A 20,409-nucleotide genomic window follows, 5' to 3' on the forward strand; every position below is an offset into this window, starting at 1 on the left:
TTCACAGCTATAGTTACGAGCTGCTTTTCAGATCAATATTTTATATGTAAAACATGTGATCAGTTTATAGAAGATGGATTTTCATAGCTGAGATTACACAACAGTGTAAGTTCTTCCAGCTTTACCTTGAAAACATTAAAACACGTCAATGAATCGGTATTATATGTATATGTATTATTTATTATATGTATGCATATGTATTATATATTCCAATAATATATATTTGATAAATGTAACACTGTAACACTAAATGAGGCCATTTTGCTTGATTAATACTTTTACCTTTGATACATTAAGTACATTTTGACACCAAAACTTATAATTCAAAATTTTTCAGGACTTTTACTTGTAAAGGAGATTTTTTTCATTATGTTAATGCTACTTTTACTTAAATAAAAGGTCTCAGTGCTTCTTCCACAGCTGGTTATTACTCTGCAGGCCAAATGAACCTTTTACATCAAAGGAGAACAACATATATTAAAAAATATGTACATAGATATAGGTACTAAAACTAGATTTTAAGACAGAGACCCTCAATTTATTTATTTAATTTTATATTTATTTAGCATTTCCATCTGTAGTTCCTGGATGGAGGCCACCAGAGATGTGGAAGTTGCTTATAAGACAACTGGTTCTAACACAGGACCGACCATAGTTGGTATTATAGTTTGGTGGTGCAAATTCACAGTTAATATTATGGAGGATATAGTCACCTGTTATAGTCACTTCTCCAAATATGGGGAGATAAACATAAGAGTTTAGAAATGTAGCTTCTTATAAAGCCCCTGAAATTATGAATAAATAACTGGATGAATGAATGAGGATCAATTAGGTGACCATTCATGTTCAGTTCAGGTCTTTGCTGCCCCCTTGTGGTTCAAATGATTCACTGGAGGACATGATGGAAATCACATAATATACAGTACATGTAGATAGAATAAAGCCTGATAGAAATCAGTCTTTATTAGTTTTCTGATGGGTTTCTATGATGATTATGATTAATCGGACACTGATGATCCAGATTTCTCTGTTGATATAACAGACCTGAATGATGAAATACTGTCACCTGCTGTTTTATCCCAGAATCAAAAATTTTTTCGCGATTTACTTCAATCTCTAAATGCTCTGTAATATCTTTTGTTTATTCTGCTTTATTCCATTTTATCTCATGTTTATCTTCTATTTTATTTTACATTTTACAATTCTTTCTGTCTTTTTTTATATTGCCTTGTGTTTGTTTTGTTTAATCTTATCTTTTTTGCCACTGAGGATATTAAATGTTTACGTAGCTTATTGTTTTGGATACTGTTGAAGGAGTTGAAGGAGTGCTCTGTCTTATCACTGGTGGCTGGAGCGTCATCTGGGGAACTCTGATGGTTCAGGTCTCCTCCTCAGGGTGTGGGAGCAGTTTGGTGAAAGATAAAGACCATGATGTATCAGCTCCCTCCTATAAGGGTCTGGGGGGGTTGACCCAAAGCTGGACCGACATCACTTAAAATAAACACTAGTTATGTTAAAATAATGTACAAATATATATAAAAAAAACAGTTGTAATGGCAAAAAAGTAAAAATTCATGCTAGTAATTACAAAAGGAAACAATAATCCTGTTGACCCGCTCTGGAGCTCCCTGATGCCCGACTTGATTGTTATTATTATTATCATTATTATTATTATTATTATTATTATTATTATTATTATTATTGTTGTTGTTTTTGTTATTATTATTATCACAGCGGAAGACTTTTATTTTCGTCTTATTCCCTTTTAGCTTCCTTTTATTTCCAAATTTAACACTTTTTACTTGTTTTTATACGTCTTTTTACTTGTGTTGCTTTTATATTCTGTTTATGTAAAGCATTTTGAATTGCCTTGTTGTTGAAATGTGCTACACAAATAAACTTGCCTTGCCTATTATCATTAGTAGTGGTCTAGTAGTAGCATCGGTGGTCCTACAATAGTAGGATTAGTATAAATATACATTTATTTAGGTTTTTTTTTGCTTTCCCTTAGTTCACCCCCTTTCACACATCCACCCTACAAACTTGTTTATTTGTGTTCAACCCAGATTGATTGTATGGAACAGATACACAAACACATATATACACAAGCACACATACACTAACATCATGTCAACACATGACGCAACAACTAACATCACCTTGTTCTTTTGTTCCCTGACAAAATGTTTAATCGTCTTCTATCCTTTGTTTTTGTCTTCCTCTTGGTGTTCTGTCAGTGTTTTGTCTTTAGTCTTGCAATAATAATAATAATAATATTAAAAATAAAATAATTACATAATAACATAACACTGGATAAAAACATGCATTTCATACTGTATCTCATCTAGTTTTTGACTGTAATTTTCACTGTAAAAAAACACGATGACTATCTGACGAGCAGACTTTAATGAGACTTGTTCTTTTGTTCCCTGACAAAATGTTTAATGGCTCTTCTAGCCTTTGTTTTTGTCTTCCTTGTGGTGTTCTGTTGGTTTTGTCTTTTGTCTTGCAATAATAATAAAAATAATAATAATAAAAAAAGAATAAGTTTAAGGAGTTTTCCGACGGAAATTTTAGAAACTGGAAAATGTAGAGCTGAGAAATCTGTCAGTTTTTTACATTTACAGATCAACAAAAAGTTTGTATTTTACTATTTCATTTTTACGTTTACTCACTTATTTGCCCTTTTTGTCATATCTACTGTATATTCTTTCACATTTCACATTATAACACTGAATGAAAACATGCAATTCTTACTGTATCACACCAAGTTTTTGACTGTAATTTTCACTGTAAAAAAACACATCTGTGATGACTATTTGACCAGCAGACTTTAATGAGACTAAATAATAATAAAAATCAAAGAGACTTGGTTTTGGTCTGTCATTTTTGTTGTTGTTTTATTGGTGATATCATGTTCCGTTACAGTTTCTGGACAGCTAGTGCGTGTTATCGTCTACCGACAGAGACATTCTCTCAGGAGGCCAGGTTGTGATCATTAAACAGGTTTTCTAAAAAAACCTGAAGAGGTGGCCTGATGACACACACACACACTCACACACACACACACAATCACACCGAGAGACACACACACACACAGAGGAGGTAACACAGACGCCAGTTGGGACGGTTACAAGAGTGGAGGGCTTCGCCTTCACAGCCGTGAGCAGCCGGTCTTCGGGGGATCTAAGTGCTGCTGTTGGCCAGTAGGGGGCACCAGTCACTGGGACAGGAAGTCCAGGGCGGTGTCTCGCTCCTCCACCAGCTCGGCCGCTGTGGCGTCCATCTTGGCCCGAGAGAAGTCGTTGATGGGGAGTCCGTCAACCATTTTCCAGGTCTTGTTCTGAAGGGGGGGGACGACAGAGGGACAGGTTATATCTGAAAATGCTTCAAATACGCTCGTCACGTTCTCTCTTCACATTATAAACACGAAAAAATCCTCTTTCCTCTCTGAGATCTTCCATTAACATGAGCAAAAAGGATTTTAGATTATTTTACAGTATAAAATCACAGTAAAACCGTAAACAACAAATACATCCATCCATCAGTTGCACATGCCCGTCTTTTCAAAGTACAGCGTTATAAAACATGCAGGTTGTTCTTCACTCTGTTCTGGCTGCTGATTGGATGGACTCACCTTGATCTGAATAGGGAAGGAGTAGATGAGGTCCTCTGGGATGCCGTAGGTGTTTCCGGCAGCGTAAACACCCATAGAGATGAACTCGCCCTGTTGTCAGGAAGCATAAAAAGACGTCAACATGTGTATAAAAAACAACACAAAAACACCTTAAACATCTCCACTAATACATACCGTATTTTCTCTAATAGTGGCCGGGGCCTTTATTTACCTCAACTGCAGAGGGTACCAGGCTTATATTAGAGAGAGGCCTTTATTCCTAATTCCCTCTATTTGATAAGTATATTTGCTCATATTTTAGTACGAAGCCTCCCTGTTTTCTGATCTGCTTCCGTTTGCTCTGTTAAATTTTTGTTACTGCATTATGCTATTAATAAAATTAAAAGCCTTAATTTCCCGACTTTTATTGTGAAACATTACACAAACATTTCAATATAACTTGTGTGAAGTATGACCGGTCAAGTACAGGAGGGGAAATATGGCCAGTGTCAGTTAAAAACTAAACAAATCTGAGGTAACGTTACGCTGGATCTAAACATTAATAGCCAGTTAACAGCCCAGTCAAATATCAAATATCAATCAGCTGTCTCTCTAACATTAGCTCCAAGCTAACTTTCTTCCTCCCACCTCCAGCTAGCCGTGCTCTCCTCTTGTCAGCTAACAGCTCACACTTCTGTTTTTTCCAGTATCTGATCCTTTTCGAGTCAGTGTCAAAATGTCTTGCAGCTTTCGCTCCTTAATTTTCCTCCACATATTGCAAAACTCTCTTTGAATTTGACGTCAAACTTCCGTCTGGTTGGTGCCATGTTCGCTCTCTACAGTGTTGTGTCATTGGTGGAAAATTTAGTCACTGACACTTTCACAGGTCCTATATGCTACTTCAATTATAACTACCGCCATCTTGTGGCACTTGTACATTACTACAAACCACAGTCATGTTATAACAGACATGAAGAGGAGGGGGGCGGACGTTTCTTTTCATTTGATAACGTTAAAAGTAAAGTTAGGCTTTGCTGTCGGTTTCTCAACTCACTGTAAAAAAAGATGAGAAAGAGAGAGAGGGAGCTAGAGAGTGAATGATGACCTGGAGCTGGTAAGAAAGCAGTGAATCAGATCGATAAAAACAATATCTAATTGTTTCACAGCAGTTACTTTCTAGAGCACAAATAAACACACCCACACCCCCCCGCACACCACCACACAACCCTGCAGAGGTGCGCAGCAACACCTGATTTGGTCTGAATACGACCTCAATCCATCCTTGTTTTTTCCCTCCCCGGCCTTTATTTGTTCGTGTCGACCACACCCCCCACCCGTTATTAGTGAAAATACAGTACATGAATATGAGATGGCGTGGAGCAATATTGTAAGAGTTTGAGTTTATGTGTAAGTGCTGAATGATGTTAAATTGAACGCCTGAGTTGAAGCTGAATGATCAGAACGTGTTAAAAGGAGTTGAAGCGGTAGTGATGAAAGAAGGTTGAAGTATCTGTTCAAGTCTAAAAACTGAAAGCTGATATCAGTTGAAGCGTCATACGAAGTGAAAACAGAGAAAGGAGTTGAAGTGTCAGCAGACGTGTTGCAGTTGAAGAGTCAGTGTGAAAACAGTGAATTAATTGCAGATTTAGGCATCACTAAATTAAAACCAGTTGAACCACACAGAGAGATGAGCTGTTACTAAATATTTACACAGCAGGTGTGACTGTTGCCTGACTGACAAAGCTAACGTTGGCTAATATTTGAGCCTTTTAGATTGAAGAGTAAAAGGTAATATGAAATATGGTCGACATGTCTGACCCGACACTTTACATCTCACAGAAAAAACACACTAAACCTCAAAGTACAAAACATTATGCCAATTATGTCAGACTATATTATCAAATAACTCTGATTAGCTTAGCATCATTATAAAACACATATTTCTGCAGGTATACAGATAGAAATAAAACACCTACATTCACTAAGGATTGGCAGCTAACTTTATTTTATCTCTTGGCTCCTAAAATTTATTATTTTTGGAAGTTATGTTACAGTTTGAGATGCTACAGTCACTTCTTCAAGTTTTACACATTACTTACATGTTTAGTGAGACATTTCTTAAGTGTTAATGATGTGACCTAGCTAGTGGTTGCTAAGAAGTCAGGAAGGATTTTATGCACAAACTCAGTGATGCATTTATGAACAGCTGCTGCAACTCAGTCCTGGAGATCATTGTTTAAATTTAAAGACTTTTCCAGGTGTTTTTTAAATTTTTTTCTCCATCATTTAAAGCCTCTCTGTCCATACTGACCTCCTTGGTGCCGAACCAGATGTCCCTCATGTGGTCGCAGATGGCCTTGGCGGCAGACATGGCACTGGACAGCTTCCTGGCCTTGATGACGGCGGCGCCGCGCAGCTGCACGGTCTGCAGGAGGAAGACGAAGAGGTTTGAAAAGAACCTCAAGGAAAACAAGCAGAGAGATCTAGACAGCATAAATGATCCATTAGCTTAAAAACAAAAAACCCAGATCAGACGAGAAGCGGGCAGCGCTCACCGAGATGAACTCTCCTCTGAGCCAGGCGTCGTCCTTGATGCAGTCGTAGGCGCCCACCTCGCTGCCGCTGAGGTTGACCTTGGCGTGGTGGACGTCGGGGTACTGGGTGGAGGAGTGGTTCCCCCAGATGATGACGTTCTTCACTTTGTCGGAGGACACACCGCAGCGCATCGCCACCTGCAGGAGAGAGACGGAGACGACAGCAGAGTCATTAAGTACTAATTCTAATTATGTGTAAAATAAACAGTTACTGGAATGATGCAACAATCAAATCTCTATGTAATAATTATAATTGCAGTCCTTTATAACCGTCATCTTTCTTATGACTCATTCAGCTCTTACAGATTTTATATTTGTGCTTCTAAAGTTTTTTAAAATGCTTAAAAATCTGTTCTTTTGCTTTTTGTTTTTAATTTAAGTCTTCAGTAAATTCTCAGATACAGACACTCAGTCTCAAGGTCTGACATCAGTTCTTATATTTTCATCTCTTAACATAAAAATAACATGTTGGTGTTGTGTCTGGAACAGAGACGGAGCCACTGGGGCAACATTTCTGTAACTCTTTCAACACAACATAATTACACGCTGTCAGATTAAGTTAAAAGCCGCAGCAGAGGCCAAACAAGTAACAGAGAGAGAAATAAACAGCTTGTTCTGCCTCTTTTAAAATAACTACTACATTTCGTATCTCAATCTTCATCTCTTATACAAGAAAATAAAATTAAACCAGAGAGACGTCTCATATGAGATCAGTCTATAAAAACTATTTTCCCCTCACAATGCAACCGCGATAAAAACGGTTAAAACCCTTTTAACAACCACAGTAATAACATGAGCAGCTCTCATTCTCTTAGATTTTACATTTTCATAACATCTGCATGGATGAATGAATGAATATCCAGCAAAACTCTTTACATACATACAGTGATCTAATGGGAATTGAATGAGACTCCCAGTTTAACATCCTGTCATTCTTCTTATGTACTGTGTGAAAATATTAAAATATGCAGCAGAATTCGCTCCCTGTTAATGTGGAATGATGAAACTGATGCAAACATGTTTTATGGAAGACATGTAAATAAGGTTTTAAGTCAAAATATGTTTAAAAATCCATCAGTGATGCAGCCTGCAAAGGAATAAAAAGCTTCTTCCTTTCTATTGCAGCTCTGTCATTATGTACATTAATGTAAAAAGACACCGACGATATGTCTGATTGATAAAAAGCCTTCACTTGTTCACATGTATAGAGGAACAAACGAGTGTGTGTACCTGGGAGCAGGCTCGGTTGTGGTCCAGTCGGGTCAGGCAGGAGAAGTTCTCTTTGGGGATGGATGGAGCGGACTTGGAGGCGATCAGACAGTTGGTGTTCGCCGGGTTTCCGACAACCAGAACCTGACGGGACGAAAAAAACCAAAAACACCTTCATCAGACTCACAAGTGTCTCTGCTTCATCAACCAAGTCACACTGGTCGAAACATTAATGATAACACTGAACACACTGACCAGGCTCTTTATTAGGAATACCTGTGCAACCCAATACAACAGCTCTTATACAATATTAAGAACACTTTCCAGTATAAACCACCATCACCACCCAGTATGACCTCAATAATAACCATAAAGTAGAATTATCACCTTTCTGTCAACATAAACTATAAATGTATAAGTGTCATAAAAGGAGAATTCATGGCAGAGCTGTTGTATTAGTATTATTAGTCTCTTTTCTTCATTTGTTTTCACATAAACTCCAGAAAAAAAAAAAAGACTTTTCACTGCTGAAATCTGACGTTTTGTAGCCTGAAGGATCATTTTATCGGCTGTGCAGCTTTTTTTGGTGAAATCCATGTTGAAACAAAAAGATTTTTAACCTTCAACTGAAGGTTTTATTTTCTCTGTGCTGAGGGAATTATCATGGGAAAGCAAAGAAAATGCAACAAGATAAAAGTGAAAATGTGTTTTACTAATCTGAAGTCTGTTAAACTTTCAGAAATAAAAACAACATTGATGCATTTTGAGATGTTTTCTACAGTGTTGAGTGAAACAGGCACATAAATACAGTTAATCTGCAGATAAAACATCCTCGCTGCTGCTCTTCTTCTTCTTTTCACTGATGAAGGACGAACTGATGTTTTAGGGATTCGTCGGCTTCCACAGACAAGACAGAAGATTCATGTCTGTTGTGTTTTCTTTATTTCTTCTTGACGTTTAAATTCTCTACTATTGTAATTCCACCTTCACTTGTCTCAAACGGTCCAAAATGCTGCTGCAACGCTGTTAACCAGCAGGACGACTCACATCTCTACTATTTTAAGTTCTTTGCACTGGTTGCTCATTCGGTTTAGGATTCATTTTAACGTTCTTGTTATTACATATAGAGCCCTGCGTGGATCTTATCCATCCCTACGTCACCAGTAGGTCACTCAGGTTCATCCAACCAGGACCTGCTGGATGTCCCTCGCTCGCCGCTGAACACTAACTCTCTTCCTGTACAAATACGGTCAGCAGTCTCTGTAAAAGCTTTTAAATAACTATTGAAGACTCGTCTTTTTAAATTGGCTTTTGTGTCTTCTTGAGTCGTCTGATTGGTGTGTGTGATGTGTAATTAGTTCATGTGTTTCTTCACTATGTATGTTTTTATGGTCTTATTTTCAACTCTTATTCCTGTGAAGCACTTTGTGAAATTCATTTCTGTGAAAGGTGCTATACTAAATAAACTTATTATTATTTTGATGGAAAAATAAATAGTTTTATTTGCAGGATTTGATCCATTTCAAACACGATCTGTGTTGTTTTTCATCACCAGATGGTGATAAAAGATAAACTGAGTGAGTAAAAAGTTTAATTCTGACTGTTTTATCAGTAAATTTCAGATCAAGTGTTTATTTCTAAATGTATTTTTCTTCAAATGTGCATTAAAATCTGTTTTCATGACTTTAAAGACCTCACGGGGTCCAACATGAGTCTCTGCATGTGAGGTTTTGATCTTCGGCCTCTGTTGTAGAGACTGAACCTGTTCCGTCACGCTGACGTCGGGTCTCATGGAGGGACTTTGGGTCATTAGGGGTCATTAGGGGCCCCTCCTGCTGCTGCTAGACCTGCACGGTACAGTACACACACAGGGAGGAACTTTGATCCCTTTAGCCGCCGTACTTTTCCATATTTGAGCTTTACAGAGACGTGAAGCTGCTGTGAGACTTTAACGTGACAGCGGTGAAACTTTCTGCTTTGTTGCAGGAAAAAAAGTTTTGTTAGGAGAAGCTGCGTCAGCACTTTCATTTCCTGGTGTTGATAGACTGCAGCAGTCAGCTAAAGAATATCTTTCCACCCACCAAACGTCCAACAAAAACAACTCAGAGTCCTGGAGAACGATCCCAAAAACACAGCGAGTCCCTGAATTCAAGCCTGTTCTGATCAGATTTTGAGCCTGTCAATAAATAAATAAATCAATACATGAGTTAAATTAAAGACTGAAGAGTCACCTTGACGGTCTTCTTGGCGTACTTGTCCAGGGCGGCTCCCTGCGTCTTGAAGATGGCCACGTTGGCCTTCAGCAGGTCCTTCCTCTCCATGCCCTCCTTCCTGGGCATGGAGCCCACCAAGATGGCGGCGTCGATGTCCTTGAAGCCGACCTCCACCTTGTCAGTGGGGATGACCTCTGCGGGGGGAAAGGGGGGGGGGTTATTTACTTTATATCATCAGAGATGTTAACTCACAGCGTTAATGTTAAAAGTTAGAAAACAAACAAATCAACAACAACATGAAGTCACATTTAGAGCTGCAGCGATTAGTTGCAACTTTTCTGATCATTTAATCATCGTTTTAATCAACAGTCTCATTAGTGGTTTTTATACGGAGGGTGAAGTCTGTCAATCTTTCTCGTTTTAATAATTTTTGACACAAATATGCTGATAAAGTTCACAACTTTCAGCTTCTCATGTGTGATGAGTTTTAGACTGTTTGGACAAAATGAGACGTTTAAAGACGCTGGGAAATTATAAACAGACAAAACAACTAATCAATTAATCAAGAAAATTATCTGTAGATTAATCGATAGTGAAAATAATCGTTAGTTGCAGCTCTGATCATATATAGTAGAATAAAACATTAAGGCTGCAACTAACAATTATGTTCATTAGCGATTAATCTGTTAATTATCAATTAATTGATTAGTTGTTTGGTCGTTTAAGATCTTCAGTTTACTGTCACAGACTAAAGAAAACAGGAAATATTCATATTTAAGAAGCTGAAATCAGAGAATTTAGATGTTTTTTTCTTTAAAAAAATGACTCCAATCGATTAATTGATTATCAAAATAGTCTGAGATTAATTTAATAGCTTGCAAAGTGCTTAGTTTGTTCAGATTTAGAGTCTTATTAACAAATTCTTTGAACTGATATTTACTGATTTAAATAAAACTTCACTGATTTTAAACTTTGTTTTATTTTGTCAAAGTTCTTGTGAAGCTGAAAATGAAAAACATGTTTATATATTACAGATAATGAAGAAAAGAAACGATCATTTGTATTGATTATTTGTCGCAGCAGATTTTAACTCTTCAGTCTCGTTAGTGGTTTTTATACGGAAGGTGAAGTCTGTCAATCTTTAAACTGTACAAAGAAAAATCTTATTATTAGTTTAATAATCATTTACTCTGATTCACCAGCAGCCTTTTGAACTGGAGGACATCTTATCTGCTCTCTTCTAAAGGAACATATCGATAAGCTGATAAGTTGCACTGATTTCTTTAAACAACAGCGTTTGTGCACCTCGACCCTCCGTACGTGTTTACAGGACTTCCTGTTTTTTTCCACTTTTCAGCTGGTCTTTTTTAAATTCTTTCCTCCACCATCAGCTCTTAACTTCAGAATATATTTTACAATATATATATTTCTATTTTATTAAGGCTGCAACTGACGATTATTTTTAATATCGACTGATGTTATTTTCTGGATTAATCGATTAGTTGTTCGGTTTATAAAACGTCACAAAGCAAAAGACGTCGTCCTCAAATTGTCTCGACCAACATTTCACAACTCAAAGATCTTCAGTTTATTATAATAAAGCAGAAAATATTCACAATTAAGAAGCTGGAATCAGAGAAACTGGACATTTTTTAAAGAACAATTATATCAAAATAATTGGCAACCAGCCAGTTAATCGATTTATTTTATATTATTTATGATTATTGAACTCTTGTGATAGTTTTTTGATTGATTGCACAACAACACAAAGGTGTTGACATTTTTCCACCTGACATATCAGAGTTGATCTCAGGTTGTTTCAGAACAAAGCGAGTTTGTCTTCCAGATAAAAAGCTGCTGACGACGACGACGACGACGATGATGGTGATGATGATGATGATGATGATGATGACATGATAAGATGAGTTTGTTGTCTGCTGGTTACAAGTAAACTCGGCTGCTGCTATCAGTCTGGACTTCAGTCAGGGTTCATTGTTGTCCCGCCACACCGCTCTGATTGGCTACTACGAAGCCTCAATAACCAGCCAATCAGAAGCCTTGTTTCAGACCCTCCTTCCTTCCTCCTCCTCCTCCTCCTCCTCCTCCTCCTCCTCCTCCTCCTCCTCCTCACAGCAGCAGCAGCAGCAGCAGAGAGGAGGTTACGAAGGACAATAACACACAAACAGCGTGGGTGTTGGTGCTGCTGGAATGTTCTCCAGATGGGACGAAGCTGAACCAACGTTTCAGCTCATCTGAGTCTCTGAAGGCTGATTACAAGTCAAATAAAGACAAAAAAAAGCATCTGGAGCAGCTGCAACGATTAAATGATCGACAGACGATTAATCGGCAGCTAATTTGATGATTAATTGATTGTTTTGGGTCATTTTTTAAGAAAAAAAAAGGCTAAATCTCTGATTCCAGCTTCTTAAATGTGAATATTTTCTGGTTTCTTGTTGTTTAACTGAATATTTTTTGGGTTGAGGTTCATCAACATGTTAATCAATAATGAAAATAATAGTTAGTATTCAGATCATCATGAGACTCTTAGAATTAAAGGCTCACTTCACCCAAATAACCAAACACACGTTTTCTCACTTTACTGGTATCAGGTTGTGCAGATGACGTATCTGTCTCTAGACTTTCTGCCTCCACCTCAAAACAATGAAAATTAACAGAATTTACTGAAAACTTATGTTTCATAAATTCAAAAGAAACATATTTATACTCTGGAACATCCACACGACACACTGATCCACTGAACAAAGGCTGGAAAACCTGACATAGTTTATCATTTTGCACATTTTATGTTTGTTTACATTTTTTTTTGTTTCTCATTGACAGTTGTCTTTATTTTCCCAGAGTTCCCCACTTCTAAATAGTCCATGACTATAAAAAGTTGCAGACATGTTTAGTTTTTTTTAACCCTGATGAGAATATTGAGTTTTTAAGTCTGAAAATCTTAATATTGGAATTAAAAAGCTTAAATATAAAGTCATATTACTCTTCTGTTCTGAGAATATTTCCTCAGTTTCTCAACGACGAACAAATTCACGGATGTGTTTCTTGTTCTGACGGATTCGCAGGTTCATGTTTGTTCAGCTTTAACTGGGTTATTATTCTCTGAAGTTTCATCTCCATGTTTTAATCCGTCATCACACTACAAACTGGAGCGTCGCTCTAATTACAGTCTGATCTGATCAATATTTATTGATGACCCACATCAGAAACATGACATCACTTCCTTCCTTTGGGACTGAGTGCAGGAAACTTCTTTGAACAGAAACTTTAAGTGATTAACATACACACACACACACACACACACACACAGCGGCGGCGGCTCACCCCTCAGCAGCGGGAGGGCGCAGTCCTGCAGCTCCATGACGACGCCGTCCAGCACCGGCAGCATGGGGGGGATGTCCAGCAGGACCAAGATGATTGGCTAAAAAAAACGAGATCAAAACAAATCATTTACAGGAAGTGCTTTAATAAACAGTCAATACAAGGACCTTTCAATGACTTTCAAGGTCATTCAAACTCATTTAACTCAGTAAAAGTCTGTAAAATTAATAAACGTCACATTTTAAAGTCTTCTAAACCTCCAACACAGTGATCAATCGTCTCCACATCTGTCTTATAAAACTCTTTGACTTTATATCAAATCTTCATGAACGCATCACATTAGCTACATTCTTTTAATTCAATATCTTATAGACTGATGATGAAGCAGAACTTTTCCGCATATTTAACGCTATGCTACAAGTTAAAAACGTTTCCAGGATTTATATGAATGTCGGGAAAGCTGCTAGAAATGTTTAAACTTTGTCTAATCGTGCGAGACGAGGGAGTGAAAACGGACAGAAGTGGAGAAAGAAACAAAATAAAAAGAAGAAATGTAACTCTGTAAAAAAATCTCTGGTTTCTATTCTCACTGTGCTGCATCTTTATAAACTATGATAAGCTGGTCAGGGATCAGGTCTGGATCTGCTTCTTTTCAAGGTTGCTCAAGTCTCAGAATCAAGTTTCTTGTAGTTTGAAACATTCAAGCTGTAAACTATTATCCTGACCAGTCAAATTAATGCAAAAAAACCCTGAAAATGTGCAGAATTTAGCTCGACTTTACTACTTAGACTGAGTTTCTCTCTACATGAGCAGCTCTGATTGACTTCCAGCATCTCCGTCATGTATTATTCATGGTGCCTCCGTTATATAACAGCCCTGCGCAGCCATCTGCTTCGGGGGGGGGGGGCTGCTGCAGGTTATGTAAGCAGAACTCACCTGGTCCTTCCCGAACACATCTCCCTTAGCGATGCTGTACAGCAGGGAGTAGGCGATCTGACCAGCGGCGCCGGTCACCACAACACGGATTGGTTCAGCCTGGATGAGGAGGGTGGGAGAGAGAGGAAGCTGTGATTCAAACACTTCAATGACCTAGATAAATAACGGCGGGAGGAAACGAAGCGGCAGTAACCAGCATTGTTGGGTCTGGACTGGTCGGATCAAGGACACACATTGTGAAGCTCATCGTTAACAGACGGGAGTCCTCGTGCTGAGGCTCCGTCGCTTCGTTAGAGGACTCACCAGCAGCAGAACCTCCCTCATACAGACCAGGTTACACGTGACATTAAGTTTAGTTTTAGACTTTATTGTGTTTGATGGAACTCTTTAATCTGACAAACCCAAATAAAACCCACCAATTCATCAAGCAGCAGATAAACTTTAACTAACATTCAGCTTTAATTATTGCTATTAAGAAGATCTACCTTCCATATAAACCAAGCTATTAAGTTTAACTTTACTTTGTAAATACTTTATTCATCCTAAAGTGGAATTAAAATGCCGCAAAATACAAAAACAAAGAAGCAAAAAAGTCAAAAGTAATGACTGTAATTAACGGCTCACATATAAGATATTAAAAAACATTATGAATACAACAGATGTGATGACTAATGCAACAAAAGTCCAAAAAAAAAAAAAAATGAAAAACAGCAGACCTGAGATTTATTTATAAGGGTTAGAATTAGCTGAATAATGCTTTTTATATTTTATAAACTGTTTCGCAAACAAGAAAGCGTTGAGTCGGCAGATTTATGATCAGGGTTTCAAACTGAGGAAGCTCCTGTCATGACTGGTTATCCTGCTTTTATTAAACAACTAAGATTATAGTTGTATAGTTATATATAGTTATTTAAACATTATGGAACTTTTTTCCCTGAAATGTCTGATTGAATATGTTTATATTTATGGGAATGTTTAGTCCTGTTTTTACTTCTATACAGGGAATAAATTTAGCTCCAACTAGCAGCCAAATGCTGGTAAAATATCCAAGCGGCTGATAGATTTGCTTCACTCAACAGCCAAAAATAGAGACGCACTGATACCAATACTAATATCAGATATCGGTCTGATACGGAACCAAATAGCTGGATCAGGTATCAATGATGATGAGCCAATCTGGTATCAGATACCATCATTTTAATAAATAAACATTCAATAAATCTATGTATTTATTTGTTACATTTTGTTTTTACAAAGTTAGGAAAGTTATGTTTAAGTCATTACACATTAAAGAAAGATCACAGTCTCTTCCATACAGTGAGGCATATAGCTTATTTATTAATACGGGTACTGATCGATATCCAAAGCCCAGGTATTGATATCAGGACTGAAAAAAGTCAGATTGGTGCATCTTCAGCCAAAAAAACCACTGGTAATCTATCGAGTAGCTGATAAAAGTTTAACATTCACTCGTCAGGACAAAAAATAATACATTTGCAGCCTGTTTTTATGTAATTATCTTATAATATTTCCATTTTATATTCTTTATATGCATTTTTGTCATTTTATAAATCTGATTTGTATGTGCTGAGATTGTTTACTTGAATGTTTGTTGATAAAAAAAAAAAAAATTAAAAAAAGAAAAAAAATGGGCCGATGCCGCTGACGTCACGCCACAGTCTGCTCTGATTAAAATGGAGGCAGATGAATGAACGTACAGAGGATCAAAAAAGTGTCAAACAGCGGAAACAAACGTGCACTTTCTGACGCAAAAGCTGCTCTTATATCTGCAGGTTTTCGTCTCCGGTCTGCGCCACAAACCGCGTTTGTCAGCTTTGCCCTTGACCCCATAAATCTAAGCTTCAAGAATAAAACCCGTTAAAGAAGAACTTTAAAATCACATTGACTAAATCTAAAATGAAATAATGAACGCTGCCGCCCTGTTTTCAATGTCAAAATGCATCGTTTAGCATGCCGGTTCGCCTTTTAAAAGAAGACGACTGCTAGGTTTCGTTTTATCTGCAGCGGATAAAGAACAGCTTGTGGTCCATCTTACCATTTTGTCCAGCGGTTGGAGGTGTTTCGGGTCGATGCAGCCTGTTCTCCCTGCTCTCAGACGGACTAGACGGAGCGGAGGGGTCACCTCTACCCTTGTACTGCAACGTCAGGCGGCTCGTCCCGCACTCACTGCGGGAATTGTAGTTTTTTTTATGCTTTTATGACCCAGCATACTCGTGTTAGGAAACACAATCTCCCATAATGCACCGTTCTGCAGAAAACCGCGCCCACCCGCTCCGCATATAGCCGAAGATTTTCTGAAAAGACTGTTTTTAACTGAGCTGCAGGAATCTTTATTTTGGCGACATCTGGTGGACGACAGCGGGACTACAATGCTGGTTCTGCCGAGACGCACTGCCGTGTGTGTGTGTGTGTGTGTGTGTGTGTGTGTGTGTGTGTGGTGGAAGAAGTACTCAGATCCTTTACTTTAGTAAAAGTACAGCAATGTAAAAATACTCCATTAAAGGTAAAAGTCCTGCATGAAAAATCCTACTTTAGTAAAAGTACATAAGTATTATCAGCTTGATATAGTTAAAGTATGAAAGTAAAAGTACTTGTTTCATCTATCTGACTAATATATTATTATATATAACATCATTAGATTATTAATACTCAGTGGAGGGGAGTACATTTACTCAAGTACTGTATTTAAGTACAATTTTGAGGTACTTGTACTTTACTTGAGTATTTCCATGTGATGCTACTTTCTACATTTCAGAGGGAAATATTGTACTTTCTACTCCACTACATTTATTTGACAGCTTTAGTTACTTTTCAGATGCAGATTTGACACAATGGATAATATAACAAGCTTTTAAAATACAACACATTATTAAAGATGAAACCAATGGTTTCCAACTTTTTTTGGCTTTTGACGTCTTACAAGAAGCAGTGTGTAGTCGGGGTCACATTTCACATGTCTGAGTTGTTAACAGCTCCACCAAATAGTGATTTTTCCCTCTAAACTCCTCACATTTCAATAAATGTTCAAATGATCCAATATTTCACCAAAAATCTAAATCAAAAGATATGATTAACAATACAAAACTGCCAGACTATTTAAAACAACAATATAACAGATACAGAGTTACAGAAACTGTTGGAATGTCCTAAAACCACCTAGAACTCCTGTAAGGAACCCTAGAACACCTCAAGAACCAAAGAACCTCTGGAGAATCTGATTAACACCAAAAACGTCCACAGGTACAGCAATGGAAACACCTCAAGACCCCCAAACCACCCTAAGAAAACTCTGAAGCTTCTTTAAGTACCCTTGGACCCTCCTCAGGAACTACAGGAGATCTCTCAAGGACCCTTGGAATCCCTTAAAGAACTCCTGGGATCTACTGCAGACTCTGAACTATCTGTGGAACCTGCTGAAGAACCGCCGTATACTCCTTTAGGAGCCATTCATGACTGTTCAAAAATCTGTGTGTTGCCTCAACAATGTGTCTAACATTTACTGGAACTGGTTTTAGGATGCTCTATAGCAGAGAGTTTGCTCTCCTGAGGGTGACTAATGATTTGTTCTTGTCTTTAGATTCAGGAAATTACAGTATTTTAATTCTTTTAGATCTTTCGGCTGCCTTCAACACAGTAGACTACTCTGTCGTCTTGGACCGCCTTAGGCATGTTGTTGGCTTTCATGGATTGGCCTTTCAGTGGTTTGCCGTCTACCTCCAAGACCGATCAGCCTCTTTTAGAATTGACAATGTGTCCTCCTCCCCTGCACTCATCTCCTGTGGAGTACCACAAGGCTCCATATTAGGCTCTATTTTATGTTCTCTGTATATGTTTCCTTTGGGGTCTATTTTCAGAACATATAATATCTCCTACCATTGTTACGCCGACAACACCCACGTGTACCTCCCGCTGAAAACATGTGATCCATACAGTGTTTACTCCCTCCTAAATTCCATTGAGGATGTAAAATTCAATGTCCTTGGGCCTCTGTCATTGAATGTTAAGTACCATGCAAGAAATCTTGGTGTTATTTTTGATTCTGGTTTAAAATTTGACAAAACTCAGTTGTCAGCACTGGCTTCTTCCATCTTAGATCACTTGCAAAGTTAAAATCATTGCTGTCCATTAAAGATTTGGAGACCATATTTTGTGCTTTTATTTCCTCTCACCTCAACTACTGCAATTCTCTCTATGTAGGAATCAGTCAGTCAGCACTATCTCACCTGCAGCTGGTTCAAAATGAAGCAGCGAGACTCCTCACTGGTACCAAGAAGAGAGACCATATCTCCCCTGTTCTGGCCTCTCTTTACTGGTTACCAGTGGCAGTGGATGGCACTGGATGGACTGACACCAGGTTACATCTCTGAGCTGCTCATTCCCTATTCCACCTCCAAACCCCTCAGGTCTGCTGACCAATCACTGCTCTCCAATCCACGCACCCAGTTAAAAACTAAAGGTGATCAAGCATTCTCAGTTGTTGGCCCTAAATTGTGGACTAGTTTGCCACTGACAATTAGATCTTCCCCCTCTATTAATATCTTTGACACCTGTCTAAAGACCCATCTCTTCTCTTTAGCCTCTTAATTACCTTCATGAAGTCATGCCTGACCAATTTCTGGCCTTTATTGGTTTGTATTTGTTTGTTGTTTTTTGTAATGCTGTTTGTGTTGTAATTTTACCTGATTTTCTGTCTTATCTGTGACTGTGCTGTTATTTTTGAGCCTGTGTTTTTGTTTGATTGTAACCATCAATCTAATTAATCTTAATCTCTCTGTAAAGCACTTTAGTCAACGTCTGTTGTTTTTCAAAGTGCTCTATAAATAAATTGACCATCCTTCAACTCCTTCACTTTGACTCTGTTTCAGTTTTGATTGTTTGACAATCAATATTATGAGTCATTGTACTTTGATTGTATGTGTGTGTGTTGCATTGTGTTGGCAGTAAAAACATGTTTTGATTTGCAAGAGTTTATTAAGAATCCAAGTGTTATTAGATCTGTGCTGCTGAGACGTCTGTTATGACCCAAATACAATGGATGTGAGTGGAATTTAATTTATGATGTTAAAAATATTGAAAACTACAGCAACACATCTCTCTGGAAACAACATCCTGATTACTCTGGGTAATTCTGGTGAAAGGTAAAAGATCACTTGAGGTCATGTTCACTCCACAGATGACAAGAGGAAGTCACTTGGCTCAGTTACCAGCTCGTTAAGTTACCAATCAGCCTGTTACCTGCGGCCCTGCAGGAAGTAAGTCTGAGCCGAGCCGAGCTGTCTGATCTGCTGACATTTATAGAGTCTGACATCACCGGCGTCACGAACAACAGCGGGGAGGTCAGGGGTCAAATATGATTTTTGATTTTAAAAAACAACTAAAAACAATTGATAAACAATTTGTATGCCTACACTCCAAATAATATATAAACTCTTATCTAATCATGACAAAAGTGTCAATTCCAAAGGAAAAATGGACAGTAGACCTAAACATCCCCGATTGTAACTAGAGCTGCAACGATTAGTCGACAGATTGATTAGTCGATCAAAACTTAATTTGATAAGCAATTGATTTTTTTAGTCATCCTTTTAAAAGAATAAATGATTTGATTGATTAAAGCAGCATTTGCTGGTTGCAGCTTCTCAAATTTGTTGATTTTAGCTTTTATGTGTCACACAAACCATATCGAAAAATGTATTTTCCATGACCTGCAACTCCAATTAAAACAGTATAAAGTCCTCCATAGAGTTCACCCATCAAAACTAACAAACGTACCACATGGGTTTCAAAAATAACAGCACAAGTCCACATTTCCCAAACTCTAATGCTAACTACTTTCATACTTTCTGGCTTTGCACCCCAGTTCAAGCGTTTTGATCGGAGGTCATAAACAAGCTATCCAGACACCTGTTTCACCAAATTTGCAACATGGAAGCTGCGACTTGCAACATGAGACCATTTCTCGTTGCATTTCTTCTCTTGAGGGCCTCTGCAAAGGCAACTTACATTTTGGACATACTAATTTTAAATTTTAAATTTCAAATTCTTCTTAAATTTTAAATTCGTCTTTCGTATTACGCTATTTTCTTGGCAAACGCAATTTCATGTCATCATATGTAGCACTGTAGTGAAAAGTATAAATGTAATTGTGGTGAGATGACAGTAAAGGTCTGTGTATCTCTGTAATTTTGACACATTTTACAAATTCAAAGGAGCGCCATATTTGCTACACATGCATGAGTATGTAAGAAGATTGTAGGAATCATTTGTGAAATGGACCCCAGGATCCCCCTCTGCTCATCCATCCCTCCTCTGTTTGATCTTTCTTCACTTCAAATCACACAACACCTACACAATTTATTTTAATAGCCAAATAGTCCATTTGACAGTGAAACAGATAAGAGGTGACCAGGTTGACTGGTCAATATCTGACATAATACCCTTTGTAGCCAAAAGTATGTTGACACTTGTTCTTCTGGTCTAA

The 20,409-nt window shown here is 37.8% G+C and overlaps 1 protein-coding gene across 1 annotated transcript; it reads right to left on the minus strand.

The window, feature by feature from the left end:
* Nucleotides 1–2,883: 2,883 nt before the first annotated feature.
* Nucleotides 2,884–16,070, minus strand: LOC121885865 (malate dehydrogenase, cytoplasmic-like). Its single transcript, XM_042395654.1, has 9 exons — nucleotides 15,964–16,070; nucleotides 13,908–14,006; nucleotides 12,975–13,071; nucleotides 9,651–9,826; nucleotides 7,441–7,563; nucleotides 6,172–6,348; nucleotides 5,928–6,041; nucleotides 3,638–3,727; nucleotides 2,884–3,343 (listed from the first exon to the last, which is right to left on the minus strand). Exons 1-9 carry the CDS (start codon nucleotides 15,964–15,966, stop codon nucleotides 3,221–3,223), a joined length of 1,002 nt encoding a protein of 333 aa, XP_042251588.1. The 5' UTR covers nucleotides 15,967–16,070; the 3' UTR covers nucleotides 2,884–3,220.
* Between the last annotated feature and the right edge of the window lie 4,339 nt (nucleotides 16,071–20,409).

This window comes from Thunnus maccoyii, chromosome 2, assembly GCF_910596095.1.
Source record: "Thunnus maccoyii chromosome 2, fThuMac1.1, whole genome shotgun sequence".
Taxonomy (NCBI): Eukaryota; Metazoa; Chordata; class Actinopteri; order Scombriformes; family Scombridae; genus Thunnus; species Thunnus maccoyii.

Bases quoted from the DNA above. Each gene is read 5' to 3' on its own strand.
- LOC121885865 (XM_042395654.1), bottom strand. The intron at 9,827-12,974 runs GTGAGCCGCCGC...TTCCCCCCGCAG, and splicing joins CGCCCTCCCGCTGCTGAGGG to AGGTCATCCCCACTGACAAG. The intron at 7,564-9,650 runs GTGACTCTTCAG...TCGTCCCGTCAG, and splicing joins ACGCCAAGAAGACCGTCAAG to GTTCTGGTTGTCGGAAACCC.